This window comes from Miscanthus floridulus, chromosome 8 (assembly GCF_019320115.1).
Source record: "Miscanthus floridulus cultivar M001 chromosome 8, ASM1932011v1, whole genome shotgun sequence".
Classification (NCBI taxonomy): domain Eukaryota; kingdom Viridiplantae; phylum Streptophyta; class Magnoliopsida; order Poales; family Poaceae; genus Miscanthus; species Miscanthus floridulus.
Window position 1 is genome coordinate 180,074,261 of NC_089587.1, and position 17,986 is coordinate 180,092,246.

Here is a 17,986-nt window from a genome sequence, read left to right on the forward strand (position 1 = left end):
GGCCAAACATTAACCACTATAACTGGCACGCAACTTATAGTTGTATTTTTTTTACATCGGGAGTACCTTTTTTGTTTGGCTTCTAACTAGTTCTCATTGCCTATTTGCCAAACAAAAAGTTGGAGTTGTTGTTGTGCCTCACTTGAGTTCTTCCTCCTCGTGGCGTCTGTTACATGCTAAGGATGCGGGTGCACGCAGGGGAGAGTTTGATTAGCAGGCCCATGCATCCTCACGCAATGGACACGCGCACGTCCTTATCGCGTTGCATCATGCCACGGGCATGACCCTGAGCCAGAAGTGGCTGACACAGCCTCACGCAAAGGCTAATATAGAGATTGCTAATCTGTTATGTGTATACTAATTACTCCGACTATATTTTTTAAACTTCTCATAATGCTCCCGCACCTCTCCTGACTCGTATTTATTCAGACTAACGGTCCGTGACCATACGAGTAAGAACACACACATGTATACGTCCACAACAGAATAGAGTCTGGCATGGCCATTACGTATTCTAAGCCACAAGTAGACGATGATATAAGAAAGTGTACGTTTCTAATTGGGCGGCCTTGCGTTTACCAATTTTAATGGGAGTTTCATAAGAGTTTTATTTGTATTTAATAGCCTATCACATATGTATTTTTGATGACATGTCATCATTCTAATGAAATGAGAAGAATTGAGTTTCATAAGGACGAAACTCTTTTGTCACATTTACAATTCTCTATAAGTCATAGAATTAAATATTTATAAAATTATGAAATGAAACTTTCTATTAAAAACAATTGTTTCATTCAAGTTTTATTTTATTTTATATGACGTGACAGTCTTAAACAAGGAAATGAAACTCTCCACGACATTTCCCCAAAATGAAAAGCGCAAGCTGATGTTGATGGACCAAGGACCATCACGCAACCAAACGAATCTAAGCCAGCCGGACCACGGCGGATCCGCGACCTACCCGCGCACATGGCCGTCAGGCCGGCCCCTCGGATTCTAGCACGCCGGGGGGAACAAAACCACATGCTCGCTCCATACGCGCACGCGGCGCTACCTCGAGAGCCCCCACGGCCATGGCCCCTCTCCGCCGCGCGGCAGCCCCGGATCAGTGACGTCCTGGCGCCCTGCTAGTCGTTCAGGCCATCATGTTCATTTGCTTGTATATGATCATGAATTATAAGCTAAAATAGTATTTTTCTTTTATACCAAAAATCAATCAACAGTAAATAATTCATAATCATTTAGGACCGGACGAACATGCTGAAAAACGCTGCACGAATCTCAAAGCGATCCGCTCGTGCGCCACCACGCAGTGCGCAGCGAAACATGGATCCCATGTCCAGCGGCGGCATGTTTTCTGGACGCCAACTTTTTCTGTGCTGCTGCTCGGTGATGGCGATGGAAGCGATGGCGTGCGTGCGTGCTTGCTTGGTCGTCCACGCACGTCCGGATTTGAGGCGAGGCCGCTTTGACCCTTGAGACGCGGTCATGTCATGTGCTGGAGCCTGGCCGTCCGTGCGTCGCCCCGTCGCCGTGCGCGTAGGGCGGGGACGAGCAAGCACGGTGTGCCGTTGTGCGCCGTGCGTTGCACAGTGTCGGTCAATCATGAGCCCTAGCTCCAGGCTTTCCTTGCCCTGGTTGCTGGGCTGCTGGCTCCCGTTTCGGCCGCAAGAGCAGACGTGCAGTCACTGCGCGCCATCTCCATCACTTCATTCAGTGCCCTCTCTGTCTCTACACTGTTTGCTTGTTGGTTTCAGCCAGACTTATTTAACCAGCTTCCTCTCACAATAAATTAGCACCAGCCAATCTAAACCAGCCTAGAAATCAACCAACGAACACGCCGTCTGTCTGTCACTCTCTTTGTGTGCCTTCCAGCTATCTCGTGTCGTGCGGCTTCACGATCTCTTCTTATTTCGCCGGTCCGACGTCAAGGTGTTTGATCTGGTGACTAAAATGGGGTGTCACGTCGCATGGGGTGTTCGAATAATAATAAAATAAATAAATTATAGAATCCGTCGATAATCTACGAGACGAATTTATTAAATCAAATTAATTCGTCATTAGTACATATTTACTGTAGCACCACATTGTCAAATCATGAACTAATTAGGCTTAAAAGATTCGTCTCGTAAATTAGTCGTAAACTGTGTAATTAGTTTCATAATTAATTTATATTTCATACTCTATGTACCAAACATCCGATGGCGCCTAAAGTTTAAGACGAGGAACCACGCACAGTCCAAGGTCCACCAGTTTGGGCGCTTGGCTCAGCCTCCGAGCTCCGTTCTTCTTGCATTGCCCGTTCTTGCGCCTGTGCTGTGCCCCAGCGCATTGCAGGTCTTCGTTTCGTGTTCCTCTGCAGTTCTCAGAGCAGAGATGAGGAGATCGTCTCAGGGGATGATGAGCCAAAGCTACGATGCGGGCAGCGGGAGGGGGCTGCTGTCCTGCTACGTCAAGGCGAAGCCGAGGCCGTCCAAGTGGGACGACGCCCAGCGGTGGCTGTCCTCCTCCCGGGCGAACGACGACGACCGGCGACGGAGCTCCTGCGCGGACGACCGGCTCCTGCTGCCGTCGGCGTCGCAGAAGGGGCGGCACTCGTGGAGTGCCGCGGACGGCGCCGCCCTGCCCGCGGCGCTGGGGCTGGGCGCGCGGGACGACGGGGATGCGGAGGCGGAGGCGGAGGCTGAGTCCGAGACCAAGAGGGTGGACACCGTTCTGGCGTACGGGCAGCCGCCGCGGTGCCTCTCGCTGCGGGACATCGGCACGGAGATGACGCCGGTCGGGAGTAAGGAGCCGTCCAGGGCCAACACCCCACGCGCTACACTACCGGCCACGCCGGCACCGGCGCCGTCCACGGCGGGGCGCGCGAACCGCGCACCGCGGCGCCGACGGGATTCCTCGACGGACGGCGGATCGCCACCGGGACCTAGCGGCAGCGGACCGCGGCGCAGGCTTCGAGTGCGGCGACGCCCAGGAGCGCAAGGAATCGGCGCCCGGTGCGCCGCCGCCGACGGCCGTGTCGGCCGCGACGGCGTGGGACTGCCGCCGAGCGCGCCAAGCACATGGCCAGGTGAGGTGACCGCCATCTGACGTTGTCGGCTACTACCAAGCACCAATGCGCGCTTTCTCCTCCGCACGTTGCTGAACCATGTGATGTGAGGCAAAGGCGGGGCAACAAACGCCACTGCCACGGTAACAGTGTTCGAGCACCGCCGGTGCATGCACTGGAGTGGGTTGCCTGTGTTGTTGCCTCTGTGTCTCTGACTCACCGATGAGTCATCATCAAGTCGAAATGCCAAGTGCATGCGCCTTTTTCGCAGCTTGCACTGTACTGTGCGTGCTGACGACTGTCACCGACGCGCCCTTCTCGCAGGTACCGGCGCGAGGAGATGAAAATACAGGCCTGGGAAAACCGGCGACGGCAAAAGGCGGAGCTGCAGATGAAGACGACGGAGGTATCAATGATCATGGCCATATGTTTCAGTTTCATCAGTCTAGGAAAAAAAGATAAAAAAACTGGACATGATTCGTCACTCTAGAAATTGAGATGGGCCTTCGTTTCGTCGCTGGGCAGGCCAAGGTGGAGAGGATGAAGCGGCGGGCGCAGGAGAAGACGGCGAGCAAGCTGGCCTCGGCGCAGGCGGCGGCCAGGGAGAAGCGCGCGCAGGCGGAGGCCAAGCTGAACCGGCACGCCGCGCGGGTCGGGGACAGGGCGGACGCGCTGAGGCGGACCGGGCACCTGCCGTCGTCGTCCTCCGTGTTCTCGCTCAAGCTGCCGCTGATGTGCAGCTGAGAGGCGAAGGCGAGCTCGTGCACGTGCAGATTAGCGAGGGCGTATTTCCAGGCACATTTTAACTTTAGTCCTAATCTGATCTGGAAACTCCAATTCCTTCGTGATCTTGGACTTTTTCTTGGGTGGATAATATCATTCTAATTATCTTTCTAATTCTTGGTGGAGGTTTTCCATCCCTGGTCTTTGTCCCTGCTTCCAAAAGAGCCCTCCCTGTTCCCAGGCGTCGATACGTAACGTAGCCGAGGAATTCTTTTTCCGTTGTCTGTGACGACGACGGAGACTGCAGACCAGAGGAGGCGTGCGTTGTGGCACCGCAGTTGACACGGGTGCTGTTCAGAGTTTCAGTCACTCGACACAAGTCCTGGTCGAACTGACGCCACGGTTGGGATGCTGCTCGCGTCCTTGTGTTTCAGCCGAGCGGTTTGTGATGCACACAGGCACACGGCACATAGAGTTGTAGACAGTTGTTTTTTTTGTCTGCAGAAGTCAATAAAGAACATAAAGATTTTATGTCTTATTCACCGTTTTCATTTTGAAAATTGTACAGTACGAAGGGAGCGACACTGGTAAATTAAAGGTTCAACGCGTCAAAAGAGAGTACGCATTGAGGGCGGGGAGCGAGGACGAGTGGTGCTCTGCTCTTGAAGAAAGAATCCGGAGGGGATATGCTGCATCCGTCCAATTCGATATCAACATTTGTAGGGGTGAAAAATGTGCCGACCGGCGTATTTTACATTTTGACTGAAAATAGAGAAGGGAAGCAACTGACTATAGCTTAATTAGATAGTGCATTTTAAGAGCGTTCGTCTGGTATTATTTTTTTTACTGTAGCAGCTGAAAAACACGGTTTATACTGGAATTTTGTGAGAGAAAAATACTGTTCCGGCTGGGAAAAAAAGTCAGCCGGCCAGCCGAACACGCTGTTCGTTTTGCTCACTGTTCGGAGCCTTCATGTTCTTCTCAAATCAGCTTCTGTATACAATCGAAGGAGGTGATTACTGTCATGCCGTGTGACGGGGGAGGAAGAAAGTGGTTGGGGAAAAGGAATACATGTGACCAAGTGTCTAAGTTGTAGTATTATTGGAGAGGCTTTTTGATTTTTTTAAGATAATGGAAAAGGCTTTTTGGTGTACTACTAACTCTTAGATGATGTGGCAAAATATGAGATAGTAAGAGCATCTTCAGCGGTAGGAGAAAAATCAAACCAAAAAACTAGTTATTGGGGAGATATAAAAGGTGTTTTGGGATTTTATAAAGGTCTCTAGTAGAATGAAAAAAATTCCATCCCCAATGAGAAAAAGCGGTGGATCAGGGAGAAGAGGTCTCCCCTTAATTTGAGGACGGGAGGATATGATTTTAGGGTTAAGATTTTAATTTTCTCATTGGAGATGGGTGGGGACTGTTGGAGCTACAAAATCTTCAAAATAACAATTTTTTTTGTCATTGGATGTTAGAAAAATCGGACTGCCGGAGACGTTCTAAGTTGCTCAACGGATGGACTTGCCCATATGTCTTTTGGGGCTTTCTCAATTATTCAGTTAACTGAACCAGAAACCAAAATAATAGGACAAAATTGGGTTACTTAGAATTATTAGAGACCAAATTGTAACTTAACATTTCAGTTTTGGTTATTTTGGTTTTGATCTTAGATATTTTGATATAGTTTTCGGTCATCTATTACTAGTTATATGCCCATCACTATTTTTGCGTTCTGTTCACATGATTTTCGACGTCAACACCTTCTTGCAACTAGATATGTCTGTCGGTGTTTTCGGACCACCGACGAGTACATTTGTATTTTCGCGTCTGGCTCGGATGGTGTGCTCGGAGGACACAAGGGTTTATACTGGTTCGGGTGGAACGTCCCTACGTCCAGTTCGCTGCTGCTCGTGTTGCCGTCACTTGGTTTGCAGTAGGGGTTACAAATAGGCGAGAGAGGGAGAGTATCCCAAGTCTCTGGTGAAAGGAGTGAATGGGTGCTGAGAGCTCACTTACCGCTCAGCCGTGTGCTCGTGTCGTGCTCTTGTGTCCAGATCCTCATTTCATGGGGCGGTCTGCTTCCCCTTTTATAGGCAAAGGAAAAGCGCGGGTTACAGAGGAGGAAAAGGAGAAGAACGAGAGAAAGAAGAAGGCTTCTAGGGTTGTCGGGTCCTTCTTCTCCTTCATGCGGGTCCCACCGATCCTGTAGATGTCAACTAGGGATGGCTCTATGTCGCGGCCCTGTTCGTCACTAGCTCCATGCGCAGGCGTCATCTGCCGGTCATGGCGTTCCACTCCGTCCCGACGGACGTCGTGGTGAACTGACGCGCCTGTCAGCATCTGTACAAGGATTAGGCAGAACAGCACCGACACGCTAGACACTGTTCTTGATGTGAATCCCCAGGTATGGCCCGTCATAGCCACGGGTTACATCGAGGCATGCCAGCCTCTTCCCTGGTGTCAGAGTTTTGACCCAGGTCCATACGCTTGGACCTGGAGTGGTTGGCGGCGGTATGGGTCCCCGTCGAACGAAACGGAACCCGCGTCCTCGAGGTCGGGCGAGATGGAGCCCACGACCTTGGGCAAGACGGAAAACGCGTTCTTGGGGTTGGGTGAGACAGAGCCCACACCCAAGGGGTCGGGCAAGACGGAGCCCGCGGCCTCGAGGTCGAGCAAGACAGAGCCTACGACCTCAAGGTCGGGCGAGACAGAGCCCGCGGCCATGGGCGAGAAAGAACCTGTGTCCTTGGGGTCGAGCGAGACAGGGCCTACATCCAAGGGGTCGGGCGAGACGGGGCCCGCACCTAAGGGGTCGGGCGAGACGGAGCTCGTGGCCTCGAGATCGGTCGTGACGGAGCCCACGGCCTTGGGGTCGGTCATGACCTTTTAATACGTCTCGAGCCATCCAGAGAAGTCAGCATGGGTGCTAACTTCCTTGCTCATGGCATTGTCGGGTATCGATATTAGGGATACCTAAGTGCCGGTAACACGAGCAATAGCGAACTAGATGTAGGGATGTTCTATCCGAACCAGTATAACCCCTTATGTCCTCCGAGCACACCATCGAGCCAGATGCGCAAATACAAATTTACTCTTTGGTGGTTCGAAAACACCGACAGTTGACGCACCAGGTAGGGGCTTTTTACGTATCTCGATGTCCACATCAGGCCTCAGACGACTAGTCACATCGTCAGCTGGGTCCTAGATGTGCACGTGCGCTTCGGGAACCTGGACTTCTTCGTTACGACGGAGGGAGAGTTGGCGAGGTTCCCATTGTCGTCCAGCCACTCCACTCCGCCAGCCTCAACATGATCGCCGAGATGCTTGAGGAGCTGTAGCTATGCGCACCGAAGGCCCACACCCCTTGGGAGCAACCAGCTCCTCGGCTTCGATTACCGAAGGCTAGAGCGCTAGCTCGGCGCCTTCCTGGGACCCCGACCGTCCTGGGAGGACCTGCGCCGCCTCAACTTCTTGTTCGCCAATGTCATGATGTAGCTTGCCGGAGGAGAGTTGTTCTCCCTTGAATACCTCATCCAGAGCGTCTCGACAACGCTCCCGTTCGGTCTGCACAACGCCGCAGAGACCGTTGGCCACCTTGTGGCGCATCACATGCCCCCATCCCCTACGAACATCGAGTTCATGGGGGATGACCAAATACTTTATGGAATCTTTCCACGACCTTCTCGCGAGAGAATCAGAGTCGCCCTCTGACTCTGACTCTAGCAGGGGGAGCCATCACCCCTCATGAGAATGTTTCATGGCAGGTACCCCTGAGGGATACATCAAAAAGCATCCATGAGGGAGGGGCTACCCCAACAAATGACCTCGACGATGAGGTCAAGGGGGAAGTAGGGGCCCCACCTCGCCTATGGGTAGAGCAGCTGAGGCCGTGACACCAAGAGCTCGAAGAAGCATGACTCTAGCTCAAGTAGGAACGCACGAAGCTCGAGCGAGAGACCGAGTGCCATGGAGACGGTGGGCGTGCGCGTGGCATGGCCTACAATGTGAACCGGAGGATCATCGAGGATGATGAAGCCCTCCCACACTTAACTCGGGCAAGCCAGAACATCGCTGCCATGGGGGCCTTGCTCCGAGGGCTTCCAAAGCCTGCGACACCCGAGGATCATCGGGCCTATCATGAGATTCGCACGCTACTCGAGCGTGCGGCAACGCAGCAGGCCGAGAGCTCGCTGTCCAAACGACGCAAGCTCAACGCCAGCCAGCGTGCGCCCTTGGAGCGACCCGACAGGGACGTGTCAATCCACCAAGCACAGCGAGGCGATAGGCCACACGCCGTAGCCCTAGTGCATGAGCGTCTTGTCCTCCACCCTAACACGCGCAACACCCTATGTAACACCCTAGGTGTTTATCACCAGTTAAGCAATGGGTTTGAGCTCAAACATGACATGTAAAGTGGTAATCAAGGTGTCAAGATACAATCTACATGATGGAGCTCCAACTTAAACTTGGGCCACGCACAATTGCTTATATATGGACCCTTGTTAAGATTATGCAAGAGTAATGCTAAACATGCTTCTTCTATGTACATTACATCCACATGCATCCATCTAGACCCGTGGAAAAGTTTCATGAAGTTTGGAATAAAAAAGTCACATGAAATGATAAGTCATATCTTTGCATGAATTGCTTTATCAAGTGGATGGAAACCTATGAAGTCAACCAAATCTTGGTACCTTGCTCAAACAACTCTACTTGCACTCATGAACAAATGTTATGAAGGGTTCATGTTGAGCAGGTGGCCAGAAAATGCTCTAATGGATCAAAAAGGATAATATAAGCTTCATCGTGATCCTATTTTGGTCAAAGTAGAACAGTAGGTTCTATACCAGTTTTGAGGTTGGACCTTAAATGAAAGTTGTAGTCCATATCATGTAGAACAAACTTGGTTTTTGGACTAAGAGCTAGATCAGCTTGGAAGTAAGTCAAATCGAGGTCACAAGATCGAATTTGATGTGGTTTTCAACACTTAGAATTATTCTAAGTCAGTTTCGCTAAGCAACGACGTTGACATTCCACGTTCTCCAAAATTCGCTAAGCAACTTGAGTTGGTCTAAAAATAAAAGTGGAAGGTTATATTATGCAGAAGAGCATGCAAAAAGTTGGAACCCGTTTGGCTTCGTGTTGATGGTTAATTCTGAGTTTTTCCTAATCACCGTCGTCACGCTGACAAACCAAAGTTAGGAGCATGTTATCTGCTAAACCATAACCCTAATGACCCTGAACCCTTAAGCAAAGTTGGAGAGCATCAGGTGTAGACCAAACTTCATTTTGGGCCCATGTCCAAATTTGGCCTGCAAACAGCCTAGAATCGTGCCCCACGCTGGTCGCTTTGCTGCCCGCCACGTGCTCGGTAAAACGCCTCAATGGGCGGCGCGTGTCCAAGGCATGGCCGCCATGCATAGAGCACACCCGCCATTGCTGCGTGCTGCTTGCCGCGTGGCTGCCCTATCGCGTCCCCAGGCGCCCTTCTGGAGTGAAAACCGAGCGCCCTGAGCTCCCTCTGGCTCACTCGCTCGCCCTCCCATCGCCTCTCTCGCTCTGACCTCGCGCCTGCGCGTTTGCCAGAGCAGCGGCCGCCATAGCCGCCGCGGCCAAACTCCATTGCCACCACCCCTCCTTCTCCTGCAGTCCTCCCGCGCCATCACCGAGTATGCCTACGGCTCCGCGACCGACTCCCCAAGCCCTAGGCCGAGCCGTGACCCACCGTGTGCTCGCCGTCGACAAAGCTGCCGCTGCCGGCAACGTTGGCCTGGCGATGCTCTGTTGCTGCACTGCTGCTACCTACTGCTTGGTCGGCCAGGGCCAGGCATGGCCACGGCGGTCCACGGCCAAGCCCCAGCACCACCCCTCTGTGGCCGCCGAAGTCCCTCTCCAGCCGGCCAAGTCGGTCGTCGGCCGGCCACCAAGCTCTGCGTTCGTCTATGAGTTGGAGAAGACGATGGACCTCGCGCGGCAATAAGGGAAAAGGCAGGGGGTTTTGTGAAGAACTAGTGACTCCAGTGAATAGTGCCGAGAAGGGTCGATTCGCTGACATTTAATTTATGTTTTCACAAGGACCCCGATGCAAGATTTCAATTTCCTTTTTCTCTGGTTTTTACAGATTTGAATGCTCCACTTTGAAAATCCGTATTAATTAGTAGAAAAATCCTAAAATAACAAATGTGAACTTTTTGGAATCCTTGTGAAATTCTCTATGTACTAGATCAATAATATTACATGTTTTAGTTGAAAGGTTTATCTGTAAAAATAGATTTAGGCAGTTAGGTTCTTAATGCTAGTCATGTCTTGTTCTTTTTATAACTGCAGTTATTTTACTCAAATAAACGTGAAGTTTTTATGGAGTGTTACTGATGTGATTAGTGATGTCTGGTAAAAATTTCAGTATTTTAGGCTTGATAGTTTAAGATATATAAAAATAATAAATTACCTAGTATTGTCTTACCCTTATTCTGAATAGGTCTGCAAGATTAAATTAATTGGCTTAGTTAGGTTATGAATCATGACTTTATGATAATACATGAGTTGTAGTACTTTTATTAAGCTTTTCAAAAAGCTAAATATCATGATTTTTGGTTAAGTAGATCTTGAGTTATACTTGCTTAGATATCAGTGGCTGTTTCTGCCCAAACTCTGACAGGGTTACCTTGTTGGTATTGTGGGGCCTTCTGAATAGTATAATTAGCTTTAGGTGTTTACAACAAAGTTGTTTAGAACTTGATAATATTTCTAAAAAGTCTAGAACCATATTTATTGGACATGTATAACTCCATTTATAGCTGTTTAAAGTGGCATGTCAGTTTCTGTCTATGTTTTGGACAGAGATGCAATTATTGAATTAATTGACCCTTCTAACTGTAGAATCATCTTAATATGAGAATAGTAAAGTTGTAGGTAACTTCCTAGGCTTTTCAAAAAGTTATGGTTCATGTTTGTTGGAGGTCTAGAACTCCAGTTGTGCTTCTCTGAAGTTCTTATCAGTTTTCTATACCACTGCTGTTGGGTTGCAATTGTAGTTTTGCTTGTGCAATTATATTCGTGGTGTAAATGATGTTTACTATGGTTGTAGTGAATACAAAAGTTGTAGAAAATTTCATGATCTTGCTTGTGTTCAAATTGTGAGGTCATAGGCCAGATAGTGTAGGAGTTACATGACTTTTAAGTATTTGGTCAGGTTTTAATTGTATTCTGAGCAGATCTGAAAGATGCTAGTGTTTGATCTAGTTATGATTTGAATGAGCTTTTAGTGATAATAACAAAGTTGTAGAAAATTCCATAAGCTTTCCAGGATATCTTCTTGTAAGTCATTTGGATTTGTGTAACTCCAGTTATAGCTAAATCTTGTAGCTGCTGTTTGCATGTCCAGAAATTGACAGATTCCAATTATAGTTGTTTGCTTGTATATTGCTAAGTGTGGCTCATACCTTGGATGATGGTTGAGTTAGAATACCTGAGATCTTGGTAAATTTGTGTCATGCTTGGTGTTGTCATCTTCTTTGCTATTGTGGGATGATAAATTGTGCGATATTTAAAGTAGGCAATGCGAAGTGCTTGTGCATGTTAATGTAACCTTGTGCTTGTCTTACTTACTGCATGCGATGCATCGTCTATTGCACTTCCATGTATTCATACACTTGCATCTTGCATCTCATCTAGGTGCGCTAGATGAACCATGTGAAGGATGTGATGTTGGAGCCAAACCCGAAGACAGCGTTTGATGGATCTATCCTGAAGATGGAAGGACTAAGCAAGTGCTAGGACCTGAAATGTCACCAGGACAGTGCCACCTAACTGAACTGACTTGTGTCGGATCCTAGGCAAGCCCCGGAGCATATTAAGCCTCCTAATTTCCAAAATGCAGTTATAGTATTATTGTTACATATATATATTGTTGCATTAAGTTTAGGTGTTGGATGCAAACACTTGCTGCATTGGTTATCCAATCCTTGTCCAGATATTGATACCCTGAATCCTATGTAGCTCAGGCTCAGTGTAGTGCTTAGCCCTGCTTAAACACAGGTAGAAGTCAGGTGATTTCCTGTCACCTGCGAGATATAGGAAGATACATATGGCACGGTTGGCTATATTTGCTATCGTGGAAAAGAACCAGTCTTAATTTGAAATGAAGACCAGACGGAGGCTTGCCGGTTTGTAGTGACTCCATCTATGTCGCTTAAGGACTGAATCTTGGAGCCTTTCCTATTCATGTTGAACGCATGCCTCTCTCTTAGTTGGCCGGGTCTGGAGACCGACCATGAAGCTGAGTAGCTCACCTCAGGCCAGGAGTCGATAAGTATAAAGTGCGCCTCGGAAGGGAGCCGTAGGCGTGAGTCAAAGGGCAGGTGATTTAAAAGTCCTGATCGTCCTGACAGAAGGGTAATCCCTGAGAGTGCTGGCGCTGATCGAACCCACGAATTTGGTTCCTAAGTTGTCCCAAAGGTGACCCACGGCTACCCTTGCAAAGTATGCCAGGGCAAGAGTTAGGAATACCCCCTCAGCTGAGTTGTAATTCGATTCGAGTCACCATCTCTCCCGGTTAGTGAGAACTTGACGGGCTTATCTCCAAAGTAGATACACTAAATAACCTAATGGTTCGGAAATGATGATGACAGCCTTATTATACCTGCTATGGTTAATATTGATTGCTCCTAATAAGTGAGTGCTCTAGTACAGGTGCTAATGTAGTGGGCAGGTAAATGATGATAAGCTTGATGCTAAGTTTTAATTGGTCACTACATTCATAAGCTCTTTTATGCAACTGTGTTAAGCTAGCCCACCTTATAAGCCTTGCATGACCCTTGGTGTCCTTTATTTCTGGTTTTGACGGGTAAGTCTAGCTGAGTACCTTCTCGTACTCAGGGTTTATCCCACCATGTTGCAGGTGAAGTTCTCGGCCTGTGAAGATGGTGGCTAACCGCCGGTGGCTCGGTGATTCTATAGTTACTTCTCATCTATATGCTTTTGTCGGATGATGTCACTTATGCTAGCAATGTATTTGGAACATATATTAATGTAATCTTTTGAAAGCTATGTTATTTTCACTAATCGGTTTTGAAACCCAAACTTGTACTATTATTTGTGAATCCACTTGTAATATTATTTTCCGCTGCAACCCTGTGTATGTGATGTGTATTTGCTTAATCACGCGATCTTGGTTATGATGTTGATTTACTGAGGTCTTTCGGGACACTCGGTGGACTACCAGGTTTATATGAGTGAAGGTATGTGTGTGTCAACGTGTTAGCAGGGATAACCATACTTGATCTTGTATAAATTGGGCGGTTCTGTTACACCCTAGATGCCCACAGGCGTGCCCGCAGCGATGAGAGGGAGGAGGCTAGCCGTGGCTACCACCCTCATCGTGGTGAACACTATGACAGCGGCGAGGACCAAAGCCCGAGCCCTGACTTGCTAGGACCTCAGGCCTTTGGCCGACACATCCTGAATGTTGTCTTCCCACCGCAGTACCGACCGCCGACCAACATCCCAAAATACTCTAGGGAAACAAACCTCGGACTATGGCTCAAGGATTATCGGCTTGCTTGCCAAGCCGGTGAAGCAGATAGTGACAATTTCATTATCCTCAACCTTCCATTGTTCCTGGCTGATTCGGCATGAACGTGGTTGGAGCACCTTTCGCCCAACCGAATCAAAGTTGGGCAGACCTAAAAGAGATCTTTGTGGAAAACTTCCAGGGCACATACGCGCATCCTAGGAACCGATGGGATCTCAAAAACTACCAACAAAAGTTCAGGGAAACTCTTCGTGGGTACATCCGGTGCTTCTCTTGGCAGTGCAACGAGTTGCCCGACATTGCCGACGCCGACATCATAGGAGCTTTCCTATCCGGGACCACCTGTGAGTCCCTAGTTCACAAGCTAGGATGTAAGGGCCCGCAAACCACCAAGGAGCTCCTCGACATCACCACCAGCCACATCTCGGGCGAGGAGGCGGTCGGGGTGATTTTTGACCGCCCCAAGGGCAAGGCAAAGCGGGACGAGGATGCCGGCGAAGGCGCCTCTAACCGCCCCAACAAGAAGAAGAACAAGTAGCGGCGCGAGGGCTCGCTCATGGCCACTGCCGACCACAAGGGGGTTGGAAGCCCACCGAGGGTACCTCGAACCACTTTGAGAAGCTACTCGAAGGGCTATGCCTGAACCATGCTTTCCCTGTCAAGCACCTATACAAGGACTGCGTCCTCATGAAGCAGTTCTTGTCTAGAGGCTCCAACAAGGAGGAGCATAGGAAGGAGCCCAAGCTAGCCACAAATGACACCAAGGGGGAAGGATGGTAGATTTCCAACACTGGATGGCTACCTCATGATCTTTGGAGGGTCGATGGCCTATGACTCCAAGAGCCTCTAGAAGCTTGCATGCTGTGAGGTCTATACGACCGTGTTGGCCGCGCCTTCCTTCCTCCGATGGTCAGAGTCTGCCATAACCTTTGATCGGACCGACCACCAGAAAAGCATCCCACAACCATGAAGATACCTGCTCGTGGTTGACCCAATCATCGGCACAAAGCAGCTCACCAAGGTGTTGATGGATGAAGGCAGCGGCCTCAACATCATGTACGTTGAAATGCTCGACGCCATGGGCATCAACTGATCGCGCATCTAGCCGATCGAGGCACCTTTCCATGGCATTATACCTAGAAAGCAGGTCATGCCACTTGGGCAGATCGATCTGCCCATCACCTTTAGGAATCCAACCAATTATAGGACAGAGACCCTTACCTTCGAGGTGGTCGGGTTCCACGGGTTCCACGAGACCTACCACGCCATCGTGGGATGTCCATGCTATGCGAAGTTCATGGCCATCCCCAACTACACCTATCTAAAGTTGAAGATGCTAGGTCCATGTGGGGTCATCACCATCGGCACCTCCTTCCAGCGTGCCTACGAGTGTGAGGTCATGTGTTGCAAACACACCGCGACAATTGTTGCCTCCAAAGAACTTGCGACCATCAGGGAGGAGGTCATCGAAGAAGTGCTCGCCCCCAAGTGGTCGGTCAGGTCTTTCAAGCCTGTAGAGGGCACCAAGGAGGTCCTCATAGACCCCAGCGGCTTCGAGGGCAAAGCGGCGCGCATCGGTACCACGTTTTTCTCCAAATAGGAAAGCACGCTCGCCAACTTCCTCCACACCAACAGAGACATCTTTGCGTAGAGACCCTCAGGCATACCAGGCATTCCAAGAGAAGTCACTGAGTATGCCTTGAAGATCAGGCTAGGCTCCAAGCTGGTGAAGCAGCGCCTATGTTGCTTTGATGAGGAGAAACGCTGGGCCATCGGCGAGGAGATTGTGAAGCTTTTGGCGGCTGGGTTCATCAAGGAAGTATACCACCCTGAGTGGTTATCCAATCCTATTCTTATACAAAAAAGAGTGGGAAATGGAGAATGTGTGTTGACTGCATGGGTCTCAACAAAGCGTGTCCAAAGGATTCGTTTCCTTTGCCATGCATAGACCAAGTAGTCGACTCGACCTCAGGGTGCGAAACCCTTTGCTTCCTTGATGCGTAGTTCAGGTACCATCAAATCGCGATGAAAGAGTCTGACTAGCTCGCGACATCTTTCATCACCCTATTCAGATCATTCTGCTACGTCACAATGTTGTTTGGCCTAAAGAACATGGGGGCTATGTACCAACGCTGCATGCTCAAGTATTTCGAGGATCTCATCGGGTAGACCGTCGAGACCTATGTCGATGACATCATGGTCAAATCCAAACCAACTGACCAGGTCATAGCCAACCTAGAGTAGACCTTCACAAAACTCTAAGCAAACAGTATCAAACTCAACCCCAAGAAGTGCATTTTTGGGGTCCCAAGGGGTTTGCTGCTGGCTTTTATCATCTCCAAGCATGGCATCGAAACCAACCCGGAGAAGATCTCGGCCATCATGAGGGTGGACCCAATCTAGAACATAAAGGGGGTACAACAAGTTATAGGGTGCCTCGCCGCGCTTAGCCGCTTTATGTCATGCCTTGGTGAATGAGGTCACCCCCTCTATTGGCTCCTAAAGAAGGCCAACCGCTTCGAATGGATGCGCGAGGCCTAGGAGGCACTTGACAAGGTCAAGCATCTCCTGACGAAGGCCCCAATCCTGGTCCCCCCAACCAATGGAGAACCACTTCTGCTCTACATTGTGGCCTCCATGCAAGTGGTCAGCACCGCCCTAGTGGTAGAGTGAGAAGAAGAGGGACACACCCTCAAAGTGTAGCGTCTCGTGTACTTCATTAGCAAGGTCTTGTCCGATTCCAAGACTCGCTACCCCCAAATCTAGAAACTCCTGTACGCCATCCTTATCGCTAAGAGGAAGTTGTGTCACTACTTCGAGTCGCATTCGGTGATGGTCGTGACATCCTTCCCTCTTGGTGAGGTCATCCAAAACCAGGATGCCATAGGAAGAATCGCGAAGTGGGCACTCAAGCTGATGGGTTAAGGCATTTCATATACCCCTCGGACGGCCATCAAGTCCCAAGTGCTGGCTGATTTCATTGTAGAGTGGACCGAGATCCAAATGCCGCCAGCAGTCATCGACCAAGAGTAATGGACAATGTACTTTGATGGATCGCTGATGAAGAAAGGCGCTGGCACAGGGCTGGTCTTTATGTTCGCCCCACAGGGTACGCATGAGGTACATGGTTCACATCCATTTCCCTCCTAGAACAATGTGGCCAAGTATGAGGCCCTCATCAACGGCCTATGCATCACCATCGAGTTGGGTATCCAACGGCTTGACATCCGGGGCGACTCCCAGCTGGTCATCGACCAAGTCATGAAGGAATCAAGCTGCCACAATGCCAAGATGGCTACGTATTGCTGATAAGTCCGCTAGCTAGAGGACAAGTTTGATGGTCTCAAGCTCAATCACATCTCGAGGCGTCTCAACAAGGCATCCGACACACTGGCAAAAATGACTTTAGGCCGAGAGCCAGTGCCAATGGGCATCTTTGCTAGCAATCAGTATAAGCCCTTGGTCCACTATGAGGAGCTAGAATAGACCAGTGATAGGCCCCTACCCTAGGCTCGAGGGCTAACTAGCCGGCGGCTCCATCTGACCCCAAAGTCATGGAGCTTGATGAGGATCCAGTGATAGAGCCTGACCCTCTGGCCGACTGGAGGATGCCTTACCTCGACTACCTCCTCCGTGTGGCACTGCTGATGGACAAAATGGAGGCTTGGCAGCTCATGCATCACACCAAGTCCTTTGTCATTATTAAGGGCGAGCTCTATAGGCAAAGCCAGACTGGGATCCTGCAGCACTGCATCCCCATTGAACAAGGGAAGTAGTTGCTGAGTGATATCCATGGTGGGGTCTACGGGCACCATGCTGCACCTAGGACCCTGGTCAGAAACATGTTTCGACAAGGCTTCTATTGGCCAACCATAGTAGTCGATGCTAAACAGATTATGTGCACCTATTGTCATAGAACCGACCAATTTATAAGAGCACAAGTACAATAGCAGCCGGTAAGCGGTCGCACTATCATACTTGAGCCCATATAAACCCGGTAGTCTATCGAGTACCACGATGGGTCTCGATAAACGATCCACAAACAACCAAGATCGTACATGATTCAACATACATATCACATATTACATAAAGTTCACAGATACATTTCATCCATCATAGTGTAGAATAGAGTTATTACAAACCAAGTTTGATAGATAGTAGTGAAAGCAAATTAAGTTTGAAAGTAGCATTCCCAACATGGTTCAAATACAGTGCCAGCATAAGATCACAATCCAGAAAAGCATAATAGAGGGATTATTAAAGATGCCTGCCCGAGGCTTACTCTTCATCCACAGCGGGATAGAAGCAATTCTTGTAATATCCATGATATACCGTGCCATCTGCAACAATGGGAATAAAACCCTAAGTACAAGAAGGTACTTAGCTAGAATTACCCATCATAAACTAGAAATAAATTGACTCCAAGGATTATGCAAGGCTGTATAAGTGGATGTAGCTTGACAACATTTTGCATAAAAAGCGATTAACTCAGTTATACAATTATAGTTCTATCATCAAGTTAATTATAACTATCCATCTCTAGATTAGCAACTATCCTGTGCCAAACATGTGGTATATCATTTTAAGAACATACAGTAGTAACCATAGCAGGTGTAGTAATTCCATGTTTATCCGAACCATCACATTCCATAATACAATTACTACGATGTTGGTACTGGCCA

The 17,986-nt window shown here is 49.2% G+C and overlaps 1 protein-coding gene and 1 pseudogene across 1 annotated transcript; both read left to right on the forward strand.

The window, feature by feature from the left end:
* The first annotated feature begins 2,298 nt into the window (after positions 1-2,298).
* On the forward strand, positions 2,299-3,828 carry LOC136474166 (remorin 4.1-like; annotated as a pseudogene).
* A 10,626-nt stretch (positions 3,829-14,454) lies between these two features.
* Positions 14,455-14,904, forward strand: LOC136470248 (uncharacterized). Its single transcript, XM_066468155.1, has one exon. The coding sequence runs from the start codon at positions 14,455-14,457 to the stop codon at positions 14,902-14,904; it is 450 nt and encodes a 149-aa protein (XP_066324252.1).
* Positions 14,905-17,986: the final 3,082 nt, after the last annotated feature.